Genomic DNA, 19,253 nt, shown 5'->3' on the forward strand with positions numbered 1-19,253 from the left:
CACTGCTATTACAATATTCTAATAGATTGTTTTTCCATGCAGGGTTGTAAAAGTGTGGTTTATTAGTGCACTGCCAGCATAAACTTCCAATTCTTCCTCAGGTTAAATTTATATCTAGCTATCAAAATGCATCACTACATACCAATAACTCGGTTTTCCTTGCAAATTAACATCCCTCCCCCCCAACACTTTAAAGTACATGAAGGCACATCTAGATAGTATGCAAAACAATAACTCAGTATTTCCTATTACCATTCCTTTTTTTTATTTTCTAAGGTCACGCTGTGCATGTAGGTAATTGCCAGCGATGAAACCTACATCTTAAACTACCTTATTAAAAATTAAGGCTTGTAATTAGGCACCGAAACGCAAGAAAATAATTTTTTTTTTCCTTTTCCCATTCTCTCGCATCTTGTGCTCCCCAGTGGCTGCGATCCTCAGCCGAAGCCTTACTTTAGGAAATTAACATGTCACCAGTGCCCCAGGCACGGCAACGACTCCGGGCGAGAATTTAGAGCTGGGAAGCCCCTTAACTCAAACCGCGGGGTGCCCTGTACCCCCACCCCCCCTCACCTCACCCCACCCGGCTGTAGCGCTGTGCTCAGCCGCCCGCCCTGCAGCCCCGCAGCCCCCCGCACCGCCGGCAGGGACAGACACCCCACCCCGTTCCGGTTCCCATTCCCCAGCTCAGCCCCGGCCACTCCAGCTGCCCACGCCCCAACCTGCACCGGGTTAGGCGGCGCGGCAGCTGCGCCCGGACAGCGTCACGTTGCTGAATGCAGTTAGTTTTTAATAATTAAGTAAACACGAGGAAAATTCTAAACCGTGCAGAGGCGCACGGAGAAGGAAGCTCCCACAGCGCCGCCCGCGCACCTCTACCCGGGGAGCTTTCCCACCCTCCGAGCCTCAGCCGGGTTCGGGACTCGTTCCGCCCCTCGCCCGGGACAGTCTGGGAGCGCCTCTTCCGCACCCCAGTGACGGAACCTAGGTGCGGGACAGAATACCTGCAGGGAGGTTCTGCAGCTGCCCGAACCTCCCCCTCCCGGCAGAGCCATGGCCGGTTTGGGACGTGCAGCCCCAGCTGTGAGGAGCCCACCGTGGGGTAGGCGGGGCCAGAGCAACAGCCCAGCTCGGCCCCGGCCCGCCCGGCTCCGCCTCCCCGCCGGAGAGGGGCGGGACAGGGCGGGTCTTCGCGGCCCGGTCGCTTCCTGGTGACCTGAGGAGGAGGCAGGATCCCGTTGAAGCAGTGGTGGGGGGCTTCAGGTCTGGCTGCCGGCATGGCTTCGCTCTTTAAGAAGAAGACTGTGGATGGTAAGTGGTTCGCGGGGGGGGCGGCGCCCCTCCAGCAGCCCGGGAGCGACTGCTCCCAGCCCTTGTATGATCCCAGGCCAGGAGCTGGGCCCGGAGGGGATCGGGGGCCCGAAGGTGGTGGCAGGGTCTGCGGGGCGGCTTCGGTCCCGGGGTTCCGATGGAGCAAAAACTCGTAGGGAGGGGAGGAGGCCACATCCCGCGTAGGGTGACGCACCGTAGAGCTTGGGCCAGGCGGGGCGGGGGGGAGAGGTCCCAGGCTGGGCCGATCCCTTGGAACGGCGGGGCACGGTGTTCCCAAGGGCCCTGGACTCTGTGGGAACAAGGTGTGGTGGGAGCCGGGCCCTGGTTGTCCCGGCCTGCGGGTGAGGGAGGAGGAGGAATGTCTCTCGTCGGTAGCGAAGGAACTAAACAGGCCGGAGAAGATTTGCCGGAGCCGGGAATGAAGAGGGAAGGGGGGAAAGTGCTCTGTGAAGCCGGCTTTCTGTGGAGGGGGGAGGGCGGCCGAGAGTGGCCGAGGGCTGCGGGAACCACTGCCTGCCTGAGCGGAGAGCGTCTGCCGAGCTGCTTCTGCTTGCCGACCTTGGCTTTACTTCGGAAGAGTTGATCGTGATGCTTTGTAGTCAGTCTGCTGTCAAAACGCTGGAACTTAACGCAGAAACAGCGCTTGCTAAAGTAAAGCCAAGCCCGATCGTCACTTACCTGTCAGCTGTCCTGTGGGTGGTCAGCCCTCCAAACTGGTGTGCCCGGGTGTGCCCTGCCTGTGGCAGCGGGGCAGAGGCTGGCTGGGGGTCGGCAGGAGCCCCGGGGGTTGGCTGTCTGGCATCTTGGGTGCCCGGGGTCGAGTCAGATAGATCCTCGTTTGAAAATGTCACACCAAAAATGACGCTGTGCGCCAACCAATTGTGTGTCGCCAAGGGAGAAACGCGTGTGTTTCCCACTCGCCTCTTCCCATTTTTGATGCAATACCTGAGAGGGGAGGAAGGGAGAGATGGCACTAAGCTTCCATGACCACGGTGGACTGTAGGAACCACGTCACTGCTGGCTGGGTGTCTCTTGTCCAACCCGTTTTAAGGAATGGTGGTGCTTCCTCCTTACCTGTGTGTGCGAGGTGGCAGTGTGACACACAGGAGTGTGTCAGAACACCCTGTCTTCTTCTGTCTGATGGAGTAAAGCTAGGAAATTGCATCTGTTGTCTAAGAGAAACAAGAACTGAGTTCTCATAGAGTCATCAGAGGATGGTTTGGATTGGAAAGCACCTTAAAGATCTAGGTCTTCACTTGTGGAAACCAATGAGAGGACTACAGATGTTTTCAGTTTATTGCTATTCTTAGTTTGAGCCACTATGTGAGATCAGAATCAAGAGAAATAAATTGTGCTTACCCTTATTGTCTCCTGACTTTTTTCTTATTGTCTTGAAGTTCCTACTTCTCAAGCTTTCTATACTAAGGGATTATTTTCTTTAATAGTTATTGTAGTTAGAAATTAAAGTTCTGTACATAGCTATTAAACTTTTTCTTTCAATTTTGCAAGCACAGTGGTGCAAGTAATACACATTTGTTTACCTTCAAAATTGCTTACCTGTAGCATTGTTTCCACAGTAATTTCTGCTGCTGGTTTGGTGGTGTGAAGAAGACAATGTTATATTCTATGTGATCTTTCAGCTCTCCACTATTGCCCATTGAAAAGTCTATGTTTTCTGCAGGTGCTTTTTGTGTAGTTCTCAAAGCTGTAGTAGCACTGTAAAAGCTCTCTTCTAGAGAGTTTGGTTAGAATATATATATATTTGGGCAAAAACAGTTGATGGGAGGGAGTAGTGTAAATGCCCCATTTAAACTGCCACTGAAGGTTTCAGGTTTTTCTCATTCAAAGATATGTACAGTATTTCTGATTGTGGGAATGAAGAATTTGCATGCTTCATGTTTGTAGAAAAACTATTGCAGGCCTTAAAAAATGAAGAGAGTGACTGTTATTTCTTAGAGAAGACTATTTTGAATTAATGCTGTAGTTCTGTTCATAACTCCTTGTATTTGTAGTGATTTTCACGTGCTTCTAACATAGTTGATACAATAGCAGTGCCTAGCTATGATGTCACTTCTGTGGATTAGAGGACAGAGCTCTAAACAAGTTTATGTGGCAGTCTGCTCCTTTTAAACTCCCACCCAAAGTTTGTCTGGCATCATGTAAACGCATACATTAGGAGTAGATGAATCTTCATAGAAGTGCTAACGTACTTCCCCTATAAAAGTCAGAGGATGCTGAGTCAGATTCAGACCTCTCTACCTTTGTCCAGGTGAATCACATATAAACATGCTGTGAATTCTAACAACAGATAATTGCAACTGGCATGATTGATGCTTATATTGTTACTGTTTTAATAAGAGGATGTTACCAGTAGGTAGGTTTTTTTTAAAATAGTACAGTGGATAAACTCCTGTGAAGGATATGTTTCACTTGGCAGACAGTGTTCAGGCTTCTGCTGGCCACAGCTGTCAGGAAACTTCAATTTGGTACCAAGATCTCCATGTTCGTGTTTCACTAAACATCTGCTAATTGACAAAGTTTGAACACTATTATTTTATAGTCTGACTTGAAGTTGGGCAGTGCAGATGTGGTACATTTGCAGAGAAACCTCCATCTTACTAAGATAAGGACAGAGAAGACTATGTTCCAGTACTTGGACTGAGGAGAATCTTCAGTGTTTCAATGGAGTTGCTCCTTAACTTCTCTGTGATCTTGTAGATAAGGTTTCTTCAGCTCATCTGCCTGTTGCAGTTAGGCCTGACTGGTTGAAAAATGGTGGAATCACAGTGAATGTGTTACTACCAAGTTAGGATTGAACTTGGAGAAAAGTGTGTGTGTGCCTAACTTGTATGGTTAAGGCTCTTGCTATGGTGCAAGGAAACATACTGGGTAATTTTTATTTTGTTTTTTAAGGGATATGGCCTGTGCTGCTGAACAGAGTCAAGTGTTATCAAATACTAACAAAATATATTTTTACATTTATTTTTGAAATACTGACCGTTCTTTGATAGCTCATAGTTCATTCTGATCAAGTGTGGCTGTCATCCTGCATCTCTGCAGAGTGCTTATCAGGTAAAATGTTTATGTAATATTGAAAAACTTTTCCCATCTATTAATATTTTCTTTCCAGATATAATAAAGGAGCAAAATCGAGAGTTACGAGGTACACAGAGGACTATAACCAGAGATAGAGCAGCACTGGAAAAACAGGAAAAACAACTGGTAAGTAGAGCAGGGATATTTATTTTACTCTATAAAAACAAACACTTGCACCCAATATAACAGAAAACCTGTGAAGTTCTAAAGGTACAACTCGGTGTGTCATAATTAGCCACTAAAAAGTTGTCTTTCTTTTTGACTTTTTAGTTATTAAAATTGCATTGGGAGAAATTTACTACCCGAAAGTGATTGTCAGTCTTTCATATATGAGGAGTGTGAAACAATGAGTTTAGATTAAATAACCAAATTGATTTTTTCCCTTCCATTCTTAGCATTTTCTGTCTTTTAGAAAGGTTTTTCCATGCAGGATTGTAAACTGGTGGCCTTGCAGTGCAAAAACTATAATAAGCATCAGTGCTGTGATATGTTACCATGACTTTTCTGTGAGAGAGGGTACTTGAAAAAACATAAGGTATCATGAATATCCTATAGGGTTTTTATTTTCATTCATATAGAACATCCATTAAACTAGCTAATAATAGTAAAACTATTTGCCTAAATTAAGATTTATTTAAAACTTAATGTGTGTGAGCTATCAAGTATTCAGTGAATGGATGCTGCACCTGTGTGGCAGTATAATGGGATAAACGGATGTGACAGATGGTGGGGTTTGATGCATGAAGACATGCTCAGACTGGGAAAAGCACTGCAAAGCCAGACACTGTTCCAGTAGCTACAGCACTGCTGTTTAATGGTAGCAGGTCCCATGAATACCAAGAGCTGGGAATAATAAAACTACAGGAGGTCAGAGAAGTGGTTTATGGAAGCCTTGAATGTAGTTAGATATAATCTGTTACTTGTAGATGAGGCATTTTTCAGTATATTCTGATTCTGGAAATAACCTTATTTTTCATGATTAATCCTGTTGAGGTTTTAATAACCTAAATTGTTTCAGACTTGTTGGATTTCTGGGGAGAAGAAGAAAGGAGAAGTGAAGTATATCTTTGAGAAAGTTAAGATTTGCTGTGGGATGAGGTAATAAATGGAAAAAAAATATTAATGTTTAGATCATCTGAAAAAGGGCCAAGGACTCATCAGGAAACCTCAGAACATTTTGTTATGTACCTTCTTCAGAAAGACTTTTTTTCCATTTCTATGAGGTACTACTCTGAGAAAACCTACTTATATTAATCCTTTGTTTAAAAACACCTTAATGTATGCAGAGAATTCCGTTTCAATTCCGTAACCTCATATTGCTATATGGATATGGGTTTGGTTTGGGTTTTGTGGGGTTTTTTTGTTTTGGTTTGGTTTTGTTTTTCCAAAAGAACATAACTGACTTGAATAGGCTTGCTCCAAACCTCTCGAAGCCAATGTGTTGCAGCTCTTTACCCACATTCTTCTTAGTTAAGAATAAACTATATAGTTTTATTTCTGCAGCTTTATTATCTGTAGCGCTTTAGCAATGGTTGATGTAATTTTGAAAATACTGTTATAAATGCTACTTAGATATTTCCTGTCAATAAGAAAATCCCTAATTTCAAATGTTTGCTGTTGAAACTAGTGTGCAAACTAATCCGTCCTATCCTTCACAATACTGGAGATATGAAAAAAGGAAATTATATTCTGGGCATGCTATAGAAAATTATTTTTTTTTTTTTTAGTGTCTGTGAGTTACTTAGAAAGAGGACAACTTCACATATATTTCATGCCTCAAATGTTTGAACAATGATATGCTCCTTATCTGCTGATTTCTACCTTCTTGCATTAAAAACAGCATGCAAGAAACAGCCTTTCATAAATCGTGGGTTTATAGAGATCTTGAGCCAGTGTTATCTCTATAGTAAACCTAACCATGATCTTTCTTAGTGGGAAACCTAGTGAGTGGGTCAGTAAATCCTTGGCCAAAACATGACTGTTTGACATATCCTTGTGAGCAGTACTTACCATTTCAGAGCAACATACCTTATTTTATTTGTAGTCTTCTTTGCTTCAGTCTTTACTGGTAACCACTTGAGCCATACCACCCAAGTCACAGAAGGCAATGACTGGGTCTGGGAGAGTGAAGAACCACACAGAGTAAGTGAAGATCAGGTCTGGGAACACCTAGAGAATCTGAAAGTGCACAAGTCCATGGGACCTGATGAGATAGATCCATGGCTTCAGAAGGAATAGGTGGCTCAGGTTGCTTGGCCACTATCTATTGTATTTTAGAAGTTGTGGCAGTCTGGAGAAGTTCCCACAGATTGGAAAAAGGTAAAAAATAACCCCTATTAAAAAAAAAAAATGGAGCAAAGGAGACTTGTGGAACTACAGTCTTGCCTCTGAGACAGGTAAAATCATGGAGCAGATCCTCCTGGCATCTGAACTAAGGGTCATGAAAAACAATGAGGTGATCAGTGACAGCTGTCATGGATTCACTAAAGGCAAATCATGCCTGACAAATTTGGTGGCCTTCTATGACAGACTTACAGCTCTAGTAGATACAGGAAAAGCAACTGACATCATCTGTCTGGACTTGTCCAAGGCATTTGACACTGTCCTACATGACATCCTTGTCTCTAAGATGAAGAGACATGGATCTGATGAATGGACCACTCAGTGGATAAGGAAGCAGCAGTGTGCTCATGCAGCTCAGCAGGCCAACTGTGTTCTAGGATGCATCAAGAGATCCCTAATGGCTGCATCTGCCAGCAGATCAAAAGAGGTGATTATCCCTCTCTACTCTGCACTTGTGAGACCCCACATTGAATACTGCAGCCAGTTCTGGTGTCCCCACCATATGAAGTACATAGATCTGTTGGAAGAAGTTCAGAGAAGGGCTACAAAGATGATGCAGGGGCTGGAGTACCTCTGCTATGAGGAGAAGCTGAGGATTGTTTAGCTTGAAGAAGAGAAGACTCTGTGGCGACCTTATAGCTGCCTTCCAATACCTGAAGGGAACCTACAGGAAGGCTGGAGAGGGACTTATCATAAGAGTGTCCAGTGAAAGGACCAGTGGAAATGGTTTTAAACTGAAGGAGAATAGGTTTTGGCTGGATGTTAGGAAAAAGTTCTTCAGTATGAGGATGGTGAGACTCTGGAACAGGTTGCTTGGAGAGGCTGTGGATGCCCCATCCCTGGAGGTGTTCAAGGCCACGTTGGATGAGACTTTCAGCAGCCTTGCTTAGGTGAGAGGCATCCCTGAGCATGGCAGGGAGGCCAGTGTAGATAATCTCTCAGGGCCCTTCCTACCTAAGCCATTCTATGGTTAATTTTCTGGTGCACACAAATGATGCAACTGTATTCCTGTAGCAGGTATATTCTGAAGAATCATAGGAGAAAGCTGGTCTTCAAAGGCTGCTTTTACTTAATGGTAAAAATCAAAATGTATGCGTAGACAGATAAAAAGACCCTGAGATAATATGTAAAGCCATCCTTAAAAGGCTGAAAAAGAAAAAATAGTTGAAAAGTTTATGTTACCAAGTCACGAATGAGAAGGCAGAGTTTGAAAAATCCCAGCTGACAAGATTATTTGTGCCAAACATTTCCCTTGTACCTCAGGGCTAAATAGGCTGCTGTTTCTCCTTGAATTGATAGATAGGGTGTTGAGGTTTTAAGTAAGCCAGAAGTGTCTTTCTTAAGACTTAAGCACATGCTGTTGTAGGTAAACTATACCAAGTTATGTAGGTAAACTATACCAAGTTATGTAGGTAAGCAACCTATAATTATTATTCATTTAACTTTATTTCCTTCTTCCTCAAAAAGGCTGAGATTGCCTTGAGGCTGACAAAATGTTAAAAAGGACCTGTAAATTCCCTGTTTCCTCTATGGGCTCTGTCACATAATGGCCCAGGAATGCTAGAAATCAAAGATAATTAAATTTATGGAACTAATAGTTTAAAAAAAAAAAAAAAAAAAAAAAAAAAAAAAACCAACCAACTAAAGTGTTGCTCCCCTGTCCAGATGTGGTGTTGAATATGCATATAAGTGAATGTGATGTTATGCAGAAGTTGAAGCCTTTTGAGGAACTATGTTCCACCATACTATAATTCATTTCTATTGTGTTTTTTCTTCGGATCAAAGGATAACAGCATTGTATTTATTCTACTAAAAAGACTTGGTAGAAAACAAGTAAAACTTTACATAACCTTAAATGTCTTAAAAAACAAAGAGAATCACTTTGGGAATTTAATTACTACTATTAAGGACTAATTATAGTCTTCATTTGAATGAAAATTCTGTGAAATTCGTCTTCCTTTTTTAACAGGAACTGGAAATAAAGAAGATGGCTAAGACAGGTAACAAAGAAGCCTGTAAAGTGCTAGCAAAACAGCTTGTGCAGCTGCGGAAGCAGAAGACTCGAACATATGCTGTTAGTTCTAAAGTCACCTCCATGTCAACTCAAACAAAGGTCATGAATTCTCAGATGAAGATGGCAGGAGCCATGTCAACTACAGCAAAAGTAAGCCATTACAAGCCATTCTTTTACATTAAAATACAGCCTATGGTTGCAAAAGTTGTTTTGTGTAATTGAAGGGGTAAAACTTATTGCTTAATCCCCCAAATGACATTGAGGGTATGTAGGAAAATGTAATTTGATTAATACTGTAATTTTTTGGTTTAGTCAATCCAACACCTAACTAAGCATATTATCTTGGGCTAGACATCTGTCACATCTGTGCATGAAAAAAATAAACTCTAAATCCAGTGGAAGAACTTTTAATACATCAGAAAACCCCAAGCCATACCTCTGCAGTGTCTTGCCTGCATATCTTATTGCAAGCAGTTTTTATTAGGAAAAAGTAGGGCATGCTGCATCTAGCAATCAAGTCAGTGTGTCACAGTATCTTTATAGCTTGTGCAAAAAGTAGTTTACCGCTTCTGATTTTAAGTTCCTAGGGAAATCTAATCTGGAACTCCTTGTCATTCTCACTCTCCATGCTCTAAGGAAACAGTATTGCATTAGTTTTTCTCACCAACCTCATCATAGGAGTCTCCTAAAAATCTGTTATCTGAGTTAGTTGTGAACTTTCCCCAATTTCCCTGAATTGATAAATAAGGAGTTTGCTTTAGGCAAGCAGGATTGTTCAGCCTGGGATGTTGGAAACAGAATTAGTGCATTATCATTGCTGACAAGTTGTGCTTTTGTCATGCCCAAGTTAAATCCATTTATATGCCAGTTAAATATAGTAATGCAGTGCAACTCCATGCAGGAAGTAATTACTGCTAAGGCTTTGCTGTTGGGTATCTCCTAAAAGCAGTATGTTGGGGTAGGTATCAGCTGTTCTGTGATACAAAGTTGTAGCTCTGTAGCAAACTTTCCCTGCTCCCTGACTAGCCCACAAAGAGGCTTCTCTGACTGTATACCTGGTCAATTTAAAACAGCTTACTCAGTATTCCTACAGAAGTGTTGCATGTAAATCAAATGATCTTGCTTTATATTATTGCATGCTTGGCTTGTTTTTATCTATGAGATGTCTTGGATTAGAGTTCTCAAAACCATAAAAAGGTCACTAAACTAATTATGGAGGTTAAGTTACTAGGAAAAAAAATAATTAACCAGCATCCAGAAAAGTAATGTCTTTTTAAAACACAGTAGGTACTTGTGTTGAATCGTTGTGGTTGGAGAAGACCTTTTAGAACATCCAGTCAATCTGTCAGCTCAGCACTGCCAAGTCCAGCACTAAACCATGTCCCTAAGTCCCTAAACCACATCTACACGTCTTTTAAATACCTCCAGGGATGGTGACTCAACCACTGCCCTGAGCAACCTGTCCCAGTGCCTGACAACCCTTTCAGTGAAGGATTTTTTTTCCCATATCCAGTCTAAACCTCCCCTGGCACATATTGAGGCTTTTTGCTCTAGTCCTGTCACTTGTTACTTGAGAGAAGAGACCAACAGCCACCTTGCTACAGCCTCCTTTCAGGTAGTTGTAAAGAGCAATGAAGTGTCCCTCAGCCTCCTTTTCTCCAAACTGAACAACCCCAGTTTCCTCAGCTGCTCCTCATAAGACTTGTGCTTTAGACTCTTTACCAGTTTTGTTCCCCTTCTTTTGGACACGCTTCAGCATCTCACTTTCCTTGTAGTGAGGGGCCCAAAATTGAACTCACAGTATTCAAGGTGTGGCCTTGGCAGTACCAAGTAGAGGGGCACAGTGACTTCCTTGGTCTTGCTGGCCACACTATTTCCAAACTGATTTGTGTAACGTTATTGGAGAGGAAGCTGTTAAGTCATTCTCTTGTCACTTTTAAAATTAGTATTTTGCTTTGTTAACATGAGAATATTAAAAAAGGAAAGTATTCAGTTGTTCATTTTGAAGTTCATAAACTATTCTTAATCTCATACAACCATCAGTGAAAAATATGTGGAACTGGTTGCCTTAACAAGAAAAACAAATACATTATTGTAGACCTTTCAGACTGTTTTCTACAAACGGCTCTTAACTGGATATAAAGTCCAGTTAATAATGACCTGTTTCTTTGAGTCATGCATCTGACCATCACTTTCTCAAGATATATAAACTCTGTATCAGTTCAGTGCAAGTATTTTTGATGTTTATCTATAACTCTTGTAAAAGAATTAGAGCCAACACCCTTCAAGTCCAGAACAACTTTTTAAAATCAAGTAATATGACTATGAGCACAGTCTCCAAAATTCAAGCAACATTAGAGGCATAATATAATTTTTAAAAAATCTCAGTCATAAACACAAAGGCTTCAATGAAGCCAGCAGCTTGATAGCATCCCTTTTAATTAACCAACTCTTTTATCTTCTCAAAGAGAGTTAGATTTTATGTTTGAATTACTCATGCCTATATTTGGGTTTTGACATCCCATGAGAGGTACTGTAACTTACCTCTTAGGAAAGAAGAGGCATTAAATTCTGCTGCCTGCAAAGATAGTGCTGCATACTTGTAGTAAAACAGGTGAAATTTATTACAGTATCACAGAAAAATCTCTAGTCATTACAAAGGTCCATCCTAAGCTAATATTTACTTCCTAAACACTTTGGTATTTGCTTTACAGAGAAAATTAATTTTCCCATTCAATTATAACATAAAAAAACAATTGTGATTCAGTGCTTGTCCTCTAGTGGTGGTTCAAGTAAATGTTCCTTGCTAATTAAAAACTGTATCGTTTACTTATTCAAAGTGTGTAGCCTGTAAGGTAAGAAATACTATCCTATTCTTTTCATTTGTATCAGGCAGATTTTCCCTAATGGATTATTTTTCAGGTTGTGGTGCAACAGAGACACATGCATTTAAAAACATATATATTATGATAGTAGATAGCAGTATTTCTTACTAGGTGCAGACTGTACAATTGATCTGTTATCTATCTACAATTCTCACCTGTGGTAAAGAGCCAAGGAAAGTGAAATTTGATGTTGTTGACTGAATGTTGTGTTTTTTTTTTTTTTAATTAGAAAATTCTTTTTACTTCGTAATGTATATATATTGCTGTTTGCTAATGCCTCATAGTTTGATTAAGGTTATTTTCAATATTCATAGACAATGCAAGCAGTCAATAAGAAAATGGACCCACAAAAGACACTACAAACTATGCAGAATTTCCAGAAGGAAAACATGAAGATGGAAATGACTGAAGAAATGAGTAAGTTCTGTGCTGCAGGGAACTGCTAATTGCAGCCCACAATGAAATTACAGCAGAATTGAAGAGCAAACAAAATAATGCAAGGCTGAGTCTTAGGCTTTTTTGTAGCTTTTGAACTAAATATAAACTCCTCCCCACCTTCATGCAAAACACCAAAAACACTCCTAGAAAGAACATACTTGAAGGGAAGGGGGTCTGGGACCAGTTAAAAACCTTGTTGACATAATTGATAAGAAAGAGGACTTGAAATATTGCCATTTCTGTAGCTGATGGTTCTGTGTGTGCTTTTTCTTCTGGAAGAAGACACTCAATCTAGATATTATTGATAATCTCAGCTTTATATACCTGGTGGTATGGGACAATTTTGTCTCCTTTTTATTTTAAGCCACAAACTACTTCTGAGAGTGTAGCAAACTTCTAATTTCCAATTGCAGCCATCCACTGTTGACTAAATAATACCAAACTTTCTGATGTTGCTAGCACAGCCAACTTACTGTGCTAATCCTTTCCATTCTGTTGGCCACAGTCAGCAGCGTGGCCTCAAAACAATATTGTTGAGCAAGATGTGAACAAGTCAACTGCACAGAACTGTATTGCTGCAATTCAGAAATTCGCTGAGTAGTTAATAATTTCACAACTTACTTGGGGGTGGAAAAAGAAAGTGATTTTTATGAAACTTCAGATCTTTTTAAGAAGTGTTAAAATCTAGTGGAGGGGTAGATGGTTTCAGCAAAACAGTTCTATTGCTCTGAACATTCTAGAAAAGCAGCCATGCCTTTACCCTGGTTTTGCCCTGCCTGTGTTTACAGGATTTGCAAGACAGAAGTAAGAAAGCCTCTTCAATATACCAGTGCTTTCTGTTGGTATCTCATGTAGTGGTATTATTGCTATATTTTGGGATTGTAGAAGGGTGGTACTAGGTTAGTAAAATAACCTTTTTTCTTAATGTGGTACTGATTTTTTTTTTTTTTTTCTTCTAAGTTAATGATACTCTGGATGATATTTTTGATGCTTCTGATGATGAAGAAGAAAGCCAAGATATTGTTAACCAAGTGCTTGATGAGATAGGAATTGAAATTTCTGGGAAGGTATGGCTATTTTTCACATTTCATGCACTTCCTCCCTTTCACGCTCTTTTATAAAAATAATTTATTCTAGCAGCTTTTATTTTACAGTCTTATTCTAGAAGTCAGCTTGTCATAACATGCATTGTTTTGATTGAAGAAAACTTCTGTCTTCTTCTAGATGGCCAAAGCTCCGTCAGCTGCCAGAGGGTTACCATCTGCATCAACATCAAAAGCTGCTACCATATCAGATGAAGAGATTGAACGACAGCTCAAAGCTTTAGGAGTTGATTAGCCTGCTGGCAATATACAGTCTGCCTCCTAATTATTCCACTGCAAACAGATGTAAAAAGCGCAAATACTCTTTCAGTGCAACTCCTGTCTAGGAAAGCTCTGAAGCTTTAGAAATGACAACTTGAAGTACTGGGAAAGGAGAAAGGGAGAACGTTTTGGATCAGTTTGCTGGAAGAAGTACACTTGGCTTGTCCATTGCCTGGAGTCTCTTTGAGCACTGGATTAAATGCTCAGAAGGGATGTATTTCTAACCATAAATTCATTTATACTTGATCTGAATCTGTCCTCTGAATTCAAAGTTTTCTTCTCTCTCAGTTCCTGATATATCTATAGATTTGGCTATTCTGTGACTGGTGGAAATGTCTCTTAGGACAGTACCTGTATAACTTACATAATTCTTATAAAGCCATTGCTATAGGAAAATGCTTAGTCTGTCATCTTGGCAAAATTAAACTTCCCTTTGCTTTTAGTTGGAAACTATTTTCTTTTGATGAGAAATAGACCTGGAAGTGTAGCAAACTTAGGCAGAAAGACAAAACATTTTATATATTTCTTTCAAGTCTCTGTAGTAACTTAGAGGTGATTAAGTAACAGCTGGTTATTTTAAATAAAGGGAGGGATATGGTCTTTGTGCAGATAATTTTACTGGAAGAGGATTTAAATTTGTTAGTGAACTTTGTTGCATGAAAGGCACTGATTAAACTATTGTACTGTAACATAGATGGTTTCAACAGAACTGCTGTGCCTTTATGTATATAAATCTTGTATCGTGATGTTTTTCAGAATGAGTTTTTGACAGATGAGTAAAACTTGTAATTAAGGTGGTTTCAGAAAACACTGTGGCGAGACCTCTGTGTGCACTTGATGGGACTTGTTGCTGAAGTTCAGAAAAGCAACTTGCACACTTGCAAAAATGACATTTGCCTGAAACAATATTTGTACATACTTTACAGTATTTCTTAATGGAAGATAACTGTGCATAATTGTATTGTTTACTAAGATGCAATTAATCGCATTGATAAGCTAAATCTAAATTTTAGTTTTGAGAACAATTTTGGATGAAATTTAGTAATTACTCGTGTAAGCACTATAATAAAAACAAAGTGTTCCGGTTCTGAGAAGGTTTTTTTATGGTCTCTGAACTGCATCAGCAGTATTCTAGCTTTAAATGGAATGCATTTGGCTAATAAGAACTGTGGATACTGTAAATAGATGACAAATGCAGTCAAACTTAGAATGCAGTTCCTATTTATGACTTTTGGGAAGGGGTGAGGTTCCTTAACCCTTAAGTCAGCTGGAGATTATTCTTCCCTCTGCTGTGCTGATCTCAGGCTGTTCATTGAATGGAAACAAGAAAATCATCTTGGCTTGAAAGAGAGAAAAGCAAAATACCTCCCAGATGAGATACCAGGATAACTGTGGGAAGACACACTTCACAAAGAGACTGCTGCTACAGGAAGCAGAGTAGCCTCTATGAATCTACTGTTGTCACAGTCACATCTATCTGCTTTTTAGGACTAAAGTCAGCAGATAAATAAAAAACATAGGTCATCTGTTCTTTTGGCATAGAAATGCAAATGCTCTTTCTCTTTGAAGGTGAGGTGTAGTGTCTAGCGATCTATGTTAACATATTGCATATATCCAATACAAGGTGATTTTTTTTAATTTTATTTTGTAAAAATGCAATAAAAGGCTTTTTATTCTGCAATGACCTTGTCTCTGTAGGGTTAGTCTTGCACGTTAGCCTCTTTGGACTGCTGCTAGCTCTGATCAATTTTCCTTTGACCTGACCTATGAAAACAGCATAATATTTGTTGTAGCTGCATGTAGGGCTTTGGCTTAACCTTGACATTCAGTAAAGACTTAATCAAGTTTGCTTTCCCTTCTGTGTGTAAGTGGGTGCCTGAGTACTGCTCTCAGGCATGGGAGGTGAAACCATAATGTGAAATTACATAGGTGTGTTACTGATTGATTGTATTTTGGTTGGACACCCAATATGTCCTTTCTAAATGAAGTGTTCACTTTATCTTTTTCATGACTGTCAGAACTGGGAATAATTCTATCCTATGAGTTCTTTACCTATGGGGTCCTAGATGAACAGTAATAAAAGTGTTGCTTTTTGCTGTCAGTAAGACTGTTGAACTAGGGCTACTCTGAATATCTACATGGTGTTTCTGTTAACAGTTATCAGGTCTAATATGTATAAAAATCTTTCAGTACCAGAGTATGAAGTGGTGTAGGTTTGCAGGCTTGCTTATAGTTATTTCAGTTATAAATAAATATGTCTTGTAGCTGTCTGTAACAAAGTTGCATCCCCTACTTAGAAACAAATTCATTTTAAATCACTCTTAGCAGACAAAAAAAAAAAAAAAAACAACAAAAAACAGTCCTTTAAACTTCTTTATTCTAGCTGATGCTGTAATAGCAACCCAATCTGAAAGTCCTCCATCCAAGAACAACAGTGATTTTGCACACCCCTAAGAATGGCTTTCCTGGGACAGACCCAAGGTCTATCTCACCCAGAATCCTGCTCCATGAGTGCCCATAAGTAATGCCCAGGAAAATAAAAGAGCAAGATACGTGTAGAGAATGCTTCCTCCACTTTTCTAACTCTTAACTATTTTCAATTTAGAGCGCTTCCAAAAACATATGTAAGTTATTCTATATACAGCAGCTTTAAGTGGTTTTCTAATCTGTGAGCTTGTCCATATAAATTAACTTCTTGCACCAACTCCTCTTAGTAGAGGAGTTCCACAGACTGTGCTCTACTACATTAAAAGCCACCACTTTAGTTTTTCTTAAGCTTCTTTCCATCTTCACTTGTTTACTCCTAGTTCTTAGGTTAGGCAAGATGACAAACAACCTATCTACATCCAGACTTTGAATACAGCTTGCAATTCATTAAACTTCTATAGCATTCAATGCACCCACATTAAATCTAGAAGAGAGCCAGTACCTTAAACAGTAATTGATCTTACCTTTGATCAGCAGCTTTGTATAGGAGCCTTTTCTAGATTTGTTGTAACCTTCACATGATGGGGACAGAATGCTACACACAACTTTGAAGACAGGCGAACCACAGATTTATGCATTGCCATATCATTTTGTTTTGTCTTCTATTCTAGTTTTAACACCCTCCCTAAAGTTACCATGAGAAAAGTAAGAGCAAGAAAAAAAAACAAACCCCAAAACATAAGCATCTCAAAGAAAAACCACATAGCCCATGTTAGTCAAAAGACCAACAAGACACCTATATGCAAGCTTATAGAGCTCTCCCATGGAAGTCTTATCAAGTGGGTTTTTACCCAATAGTGATTGGTGGTAATTACCCAGTAAGCTGTTCCTACAGAATTTCCACTCTCTCCAAATCATAGCTGCAGCTGCAACACATTAACTTGATTTCCTCCAGCTTTTTTCCCTTTAAACAATTCTGCTTTAATTAATACGTATTTCCATGACAACAGGTAGATGTGCTTAAATGGTGGCTGCTCCTTCTTTCATGAGGAAATGGCATTATGTGTCACCTTTCATTTTATTTTGCTATGCTTCTGCAACTAGCCTTCACTTGTGAGACTTTTTGTAAGATTAGAAATTGGAATGTCACAGTAAGTCTGCTCTTGAATTAACTGTTACAGTAGGGTACAATGAATAAGGGCATCAAGATAATGCATGACTAAAAAGTAAAGTATTACCAAAAGAGAACTACAACGCATTACCCGAAATGTCAAACACTTTTATTTGTTTTTTATTGGGAGGAAGGAAGTAAAGGCTTATAGCATTTCTAGGAAGCCTTTTATAATTAAGAAAATAACTTAGAATATAAATAAAAACTATATCTATATCAGATAGTTTCAACATACATAACATTCGATCACATAACATCAGAGCTACACAAACGCATGCCACCATGTTTGCTGATTGTTATTCATCTCACCTGTATCTATCATCCTTTTGGAAAGCCCCTGATCTGTCAATAAATATGTGGTGGATCAAGGCTAAGGCTTGAGCTTTTTCTGCTGTAGTGGGTGAGAGATGTGGTTGATGAGAACAACCTGAAGAGAGTACCTAGCACAATTTCTCCCTTTTGAGTTATTAAATTGAAGTTTTCTTCTAAATTAAGGGGTTATAGCAATACATTCATCCATTAAAATGTATTTTCTTTTTTAAAAAAAGCCTAATTTCCATAGCTGAATATGCCTACCATCACTGTAATGGTATTAGAGATAATTTAATGTACACTAGAGAGACAACACTTAACTTGTACACACTGCTTCTAAGTGATCTTGAACATTAAACTCCTTTTGCTTTCTGTGGGCCTATTATCTAGACATTTTCTAAATCATCAGGTCTATTTCATGGAAAGATAAAATGTATCTGGCCATTACTACTTGCATGTATGCACTTAATTTCAGTCCTGGGAAAACAGTCCAAAACACATATGGTAATGGGCTATTCTAATAACAATGAGCAGGGCTGATGAGATGGCTGGATAATCTATCCCTGGTGAGTACTACAGTCATAATGTCAGTTTCTCAGTGCCTGGTTTTCTGATAGGCTGGAGCTCTGGCACTGTTTGTGTTTTTTTGGGTTTTTTCTTCCCCTGATTCTCTAGTCTAGAGGATGACAAATAAAGAATTATTTTCAGTTAGTGGGGTGTAAGAGAATGGGAATGTATAGTCCACCGAATGCTCTATGTCAGTACTCCTTTCAGAGCACAAGGGCCTTTGTTTTTTGGCTTGGCACACTGTCTCTTGTAGAAGTACGCCCATGGATTTAGTTGGAAAAAGATACAATATATAGAAAACCCAAACTAATAACCCCTCTGATAATTCTCTAGTTTTTTTTTCCCCTAGGTCACAAAGTCTTAAAGTGAGGTAAATTGTATCCCAATTTTTATAGCTAACCCTATCAAAATCAAACTTCAAGACATATAATAAATTAGCAAGAATTACCTTTGATAACAAGCATAAAAATAAAAGTCACTTTTACATCGCACTCATTTAAGGCAGTCAGATGGTAAGCTGAGACTGAGCACGCAGCAGGAAGAGGGTTGACACCTCCACACTGGTAAGCTTACTCTACTGTAAATAATGACAGCAATTAAGGCACATTTCTAATGACTTTGACCTGAATTTACAAGATGAATTTACCAAAAATGATTCCTGCAGAGGTGTACAGCTAATGTGAGCAGGTAGCTGAGTTTGAGCTGTTCCTTGGGAAGAGAGATCTTCAGCTTGTGTTCCCCTGCCTGGCTCTGGGATCTTTGCGTGGGTAGATCCCATCTTTGCCCACGAGGATATTCAGCAGTGTCACTTCTGCTTGTTTAAAATCACTTTCTCATCTCCTCTTCTTTGAAGCTTTATTTCTCACTGATGCTCAGTGTTCACTGCTGGAGGTGGGACCCTTCCAGGTGCCTGGTGGCTTACAGTCTTGCAAAGGTGAGCACACTTAGCCAGGCACTGTGGGGTGGGGGTAGAGCACATGCATGGACATGCAAAGACAAAGTACCTCCAATAGTGTAGCTGCAGATAGCAAGCTTTGTAACCTTTCTTCACATACTATATAAATGCTTTTTTTTCTTGATGTTTAGGGCAACTACATGGAGTTTTCCACTAATCACTAAAAGGCAAGAAAAGCACAGCACAGGGAAACAGCAACTACTTGCGTAACTTGGAAAGAAGTTCTAGTCAAATAATGCACAGTAGGGTTTTTGCAGTTAAGCAGAGACTTCCAGCTCTTTAAGTATATGCAGTAGCATTTAACCTGTTTTCAGTCTTTTACAGTAAAATAGCCCTACAAACTACATCT

General features: G+C 40.0%; 1 protein-coding gene across 1 annotated transcript; it reads left to right on the forward strand.

The window, feature by feature from the left end:
* The first annotated feature begins 1,164 nt into the window (after nt 1-1,164).
* On the forward strand, nt 1,165-15,153 carry CHMP2B (charged multivesicular body protein 2B). Its single transcript, XM_071756097.1, has 6 exons — nt 1,165-1,311; nt 4,463-4,554; nt 8,741-8,935; nt 11,985-12,087; nt 13,069-13,175; nt 13,333-15,153. Exons 1-6 carry the CDS (start codon nt 1,278-1,280, stop codon nt 13,444-13,446), a joined length of 645 nt encoding a protein of 214 aa, XP_071612198.1. The 5' UTR covers nt 1,165-1,277; the 3' UTR covers nt 13,447-15,153.
* The last annotated feature ends 4,100 nt before the right edge of the window (nt 15,154-19,253 follow it).

Source organism: Heliangelus exortis, chromosome 1 (genome assembly GCF_036169615.1).
Source record: "Heliangelus exortis chromosome 1, bHelExo1.hap1, whole genome shotgun sequence".
Classification (NCBI taxonomy): Eukaryota; Metazoa; Chordata; class Aves; order Apodiformes; family Trochilidae; genus Heliangelus; species Heliangelus exortis.